Source organism: Eucyclogobius newberryi, unplaced genomic scaffold (genome assembly GCF_026437365.1).
Source record: "Eucyclogobius newberryi isolate DKJ021-1_F unplaced genomic scaffold, fEucNew1.0.hap1 SCAF_4, whole genome shotgun sequence".
Taxonomy (NCBI): Eukaryota; Metazoa; Chordata; class Actinopteri; order Gobiiformes; family Gobiidae; genus Eucyclogobius; species Eucyclogobius newberryi.
This window is the reverse complement of record NW_027316056.1, coordinates 6,519,872-6,524,343: the sequence shown is the minus strand read 5'-3', so window position 1 is coordinate 6,524,343 and position 4,472 is coordinate 6,519,872. Positions and strand designations below refer to the sequence as shown.

At 43.4% G+C, this 4,472-nt stretch overlaps 1 protein-coding gene across 1 annotated transcript in view; it reads left to right on the top strand.

Annotated features, from left to right (window-relative positions):
- Positions 1-461: 461 nt before the first annotated feature.
- Positions 462-4,472, top strand: part of LOC140378121 (beta-1,3-N-acetylglucosaminyltransferase lunatic fringe-like) — a 22,992-nt gene continuing 18,981 nt past the window's right edge. The window contains exon 1 of the mRNA XM_072463802.1: positions 462-954. Coding sequence (XP_072319903.1) covers positions 619-954 — 336 coding nt within the window. The 5' untranslated portion in view covers positions 462-618. The remainder of the gene's footprint in view (positions 955-4,472) is intronic.

Sequence of the window (4,472 nt, the reverse complement as noted above, 5' to 3'; positions counted from 1 at the left end):
GGTGGTGTCAAAAACAATTTCTGACCAACATTTTTGTGCAACACGACAGTCTTAGAAGTTCTATTCTCATTCCATTTAAATGATACAACGCATTGCTGCAGTGATAGAATGCATAGAGACAAATGCCAGGTCAAGTGTGAACAGAGTGAACCTGGCATTGTTCTGGGACTCAAGAGCATGTGTGACTGGAGCTCAGAGTTTTACATCTGGCAATTCACTGGGAATGATGTGAATGGGGCTTGATTAACAGAATCTATTTCACGCTCATCATTATTACTGCAAACTTAGAAGGACTAAAACATTCAAACTAAAGTTAGAACACTTCTTCTGTAAGCCCGCCCATGCTGAGAGTTCATTGGTTCCTGCTCCGTATATAAACCCTCCCTTGTCCCGTCTGCGCCGGGAGCGTGTGCGGCCAAACTTCCACACGACCCCGGGGATGGAGATGGAGATGGAGATGGAGATGGAGATGGAGATGGAGATGGAGATGGAGCCACAGCCACAGCCACAGCCACAGCCACAGCCACGCGTGAGCCCAGAGCCCCATGAACGCGCTGTCTTTCCCCAGAAGAACCACCACCAGTGTGCGGGACCATAACACCATCCACGCGCCCAGACATGGCGAGAAAACACCGCACCACCTCCAGCCCCACCGCCGCGGCCACTCTCCTGCTGCTGACCGGGATGCTGGTGCTCTCGAGCGGGCACCGGGGCGGCAGCAGCAGCCTCCCGCAGGCAGAAGGACCAGAGCTCGGTGGTCCAGTTTTCTCCGCGTACTTCCAGAAGCTCACCCGGGAGAGGAGGGCGACGACAGCGGGCAGCAGTTCTCCTCCGCGGGTCCGGGAGCAGCTGTCCCCCGCTGACCTGTTCATAGCGGTGAAGACCACGGGGAGGTTCCACGGCTCCCGGCTGGAGCTGCTGCTGGAGACGTGGATGTCCCGGAGCATGGCGCAGGTGGGTGCTAAGTGCAGGTGACGGGTTCAGATGTTTTTCTCATTATGACTTAGTTTGGTGGGTACATAACTTGTGGTAAATATGTTTTATCTCCATCAAGTTGCAATTTGTGAAAAACTATGTAAAATAAAAGAAGAAATTTACAGGAAGTAGAGCCGAGTTCTAAAACAGAATCTCTCTGTGATGTCATCAATAAGCAACATTCCATCAAAAATAAACAGATAATTGACATGCAATAAGATAAGATATTCCTTTATGGTCCCACATGGGGAAATTTCATTGTTGCAATGCAGGTAGATACAGAGGTAGATACAGAAGAACAGATCACTTATAGGAAGTTTGAAAAACACTTTCAGTAGAAGATCTCCTATAAATAAAAACTCCCATAGAAAAAACCTCCCATTTCCCAACAAGGGATGGAGGGGAAGAATAATAAAGATAATAAAGATAAAAAATAAATAAATAACATTTTCTGACAGTTGACACCATTTTATTTTTTAGGAATTTATGATTAGTCTAAACATAATAATAATTGTGTAATGTATGGATTATGGCTCCTGTTTACAGTATGGTTGCTAGGTAACTGTCACGGAATTACCTCTACCTTTGTCATATCTGCTGCCCAAACAGGAAGTAACATTATAAACCTCACCAAAACAAGTCTTGTGGAACACTTGTTATAATATACTTACTATGGGCTGCTGGGAGAAGTACACTTTCAGACCTCTCCATCTTGAACGGGTGTTGAAATGATGTTATATTACAAATAAACGTCTTAACCGACCATATTCTTGATTCAAACGTCTAAGATAACGTCTAACAAAAAAAGATCCCAAATCTCAAGTTGTGGGTGAGTTACAGAGCCGAGAGCGGTTCGAGAGTCTTTTGAATTTCATATTTTCACGTCACTGGCAAGACATTTACTTACTACCACACAACGTCACATGATTTAAACCGTGACGCACGTATCAATTAAATGTTCTGTCCCTAGTGAATACGTTTTTCTTCTTCAGTTCCTCAGTGACATCAGTACTTTGGAGTATTTTTTAATTTGAATATTGTTCAGTTGAATTAAGCACATTTTGTTTCATACAGAAGCAGACTGGAGCGGCTAATGTGGTTTTGAGCATGAACTTTATGCTACAAAACGCATCTTGTACAAAAGCGATGCCGATATGAATCCTTCTCAAATTCAGTTAAAGTTCGATTTGAAGACGCTCGTAATCCTCTCTCATTTAGCATTTTAGTTCCCTGTGGCTTTACGCTGCTGTTCCTGGACCATTTGATGCTGCGGCACAGGTCTGGTCTGGTTATAAATAGTTGAAATGGTGTGAAAAGTCTTCCGGAGGCGTTTGATGTGTTCTTCTCCTCCCTGCGGCCTTCACACCTCTGCTGCTGACCCTGTGGTGTGGGGCCCCGATAGGCTCCTTTGTTGTGCATGAGCCCGAGTGCGCCATGAGCTGCGGCAGACCTGTCCCGCTGCTCCGACGCCCTTTTTCCATTCAGACCTGGTACTTTTTTAGTAGCCTCTTTCCCCTCGGGGCCAAAGCGAGCCGAGCCGGGACTAAAGCGACGCTGGTTGGGCTAAAGTGACATGTTTTAGGAGACGGAACATCTCCATAAACATGCTGCGCACTACAGGATTTTACAGGAGACATAAATTCTCACGATCCCCCCGAGAGCACAGACTAAACGACCCTGCACACTTCACAACGACATGCAAATAAGTTGTGCAAACAAGGCAAGTGCACCTAGCATCAGCCGTTTCCTGTCCTTTGAGATGACAAACTGTTCAACACCATCAGAGCGTTGCAGTTCTGTTTTTAGATGCAAGTCCAAATTGTATGAACATTTTAAAACTGAGTGCAGAAGTCCAGATAAACGTTTCTGTGCATTAAAGCATTTAACTTGAGCTATAATCTGCAGCCGCTTCACCAACTCTCCCAGTGTGGATTTATAGACCGAAGGATATTTATTTATGTAAAGAATGTTTTAAACTGGATCCACAGTCCACAAGTGTGTCATTGAATGGCATTGGAAACATGATCCAACATTGCTATTCCCTGTGTTTGTATCGATTCTTTGACCTGGCTCATGTCAGATTGATGCGTTTAACACTGCATAGAGTTCTACACATTTCACAATCTGGACAGGCTCTCGGCAAAAGCAGTCGGGAAAAGGCATTCATGAAGACACAGCGCTTCTATGTGCACATTTAAAAATGTAAGTCCATAAATCTGCTAAAATTGTGGTGTTTTATGGTAACGATGTTACGGAGGTGATCAGGGCCTTATTCAGATAAATGATCCTGTCGTGTGGAGGGGACTACATTGTCACATATCATTTGTGCCGTTTGTTCAGTTGTATTTAGCACCACTTGTAATGGAAATGCTACAGAACTACATGGGGAACTACATGGGCCCACAGGAGCCGAGTACTAATGGAAAAGGACAAGAGAGGACAAGAAAAGATGCCATGTTATTCCAGTGAGGTTCTTTTGGTCTTTATTTTCAAAGGTCATTTTTTGTGTGTGTCACGTGATGTTGCTGTGTCGTGACTCGTCAGGTTTTGGTGCTGTATTCCTGACAGTTTCCGCTACTTCAAAGTCCAATAAGTTACACTCTTAGACGAGAGTTAACTGCACATTTTCATTAAATAGGCTTTGGTTGACAGGTCTTTGTTAGTCAAATATAAGCAGGTTACATAATGAAATGAATAGACTGCCATTTTATAGTTGAGTCAATATTGATACTTGGATACAATACTCTCATAGCTACGACAGTATTTAGGCCTGTCACCATAAGACATTTCGCAGTGTGACATATTTAAACTACTATAATCACAAAAGTAGAAGAATCCCAGTAAACACTTTTCTAATCAAGCCATATTGTAACAAGCAATAAATAAATGGCAGAATGAAGGGCTCGGATATCACAGATATGAATTATTCAACTCTCTGCCGCTCAGATGTTAATATACTACAAAAACATTAAGAAAAGGGTACACAATGATACAATTTGAGCTCTAAAAATATTGTTCCAGCTATCATTTAGTGTACAAAGCATCCATATAGTAATTGTGACAAGCATGACAGTGTTATAGGACATTCCCCTAAAATAAATCACAAATCCTCCTAATACCTTTCCATAACCACACAAGCCCAATATATTGTCTGTTTACCCACTTTAATTCTCCACAAAGAAGCATATTTTTGGTCATATATGATAAGCCTGCATTTGTATGAACCTCCAACCACACCATCTCTGTAAATAACAAAAGGCTTTAGTTGAGTAATTAGGCCCGAGCGCCACAAGCTGGCGAGAGGCCTATTAATCTCGTAAGGCCGTGCAAAGCACGGCTGCAAAAGTGCGCACGAAATCGAGCGCGAAGCGCTCGCCCACTTCCAAACACTCACTAACGCACGCCCCGTGCATACTAATTAATAGTAGGAAAATGGAACATTACCGTTGTAAACGGGCGAAGCCCGTGCAAAAGTTCGCACTAAACAAGCACTTTAC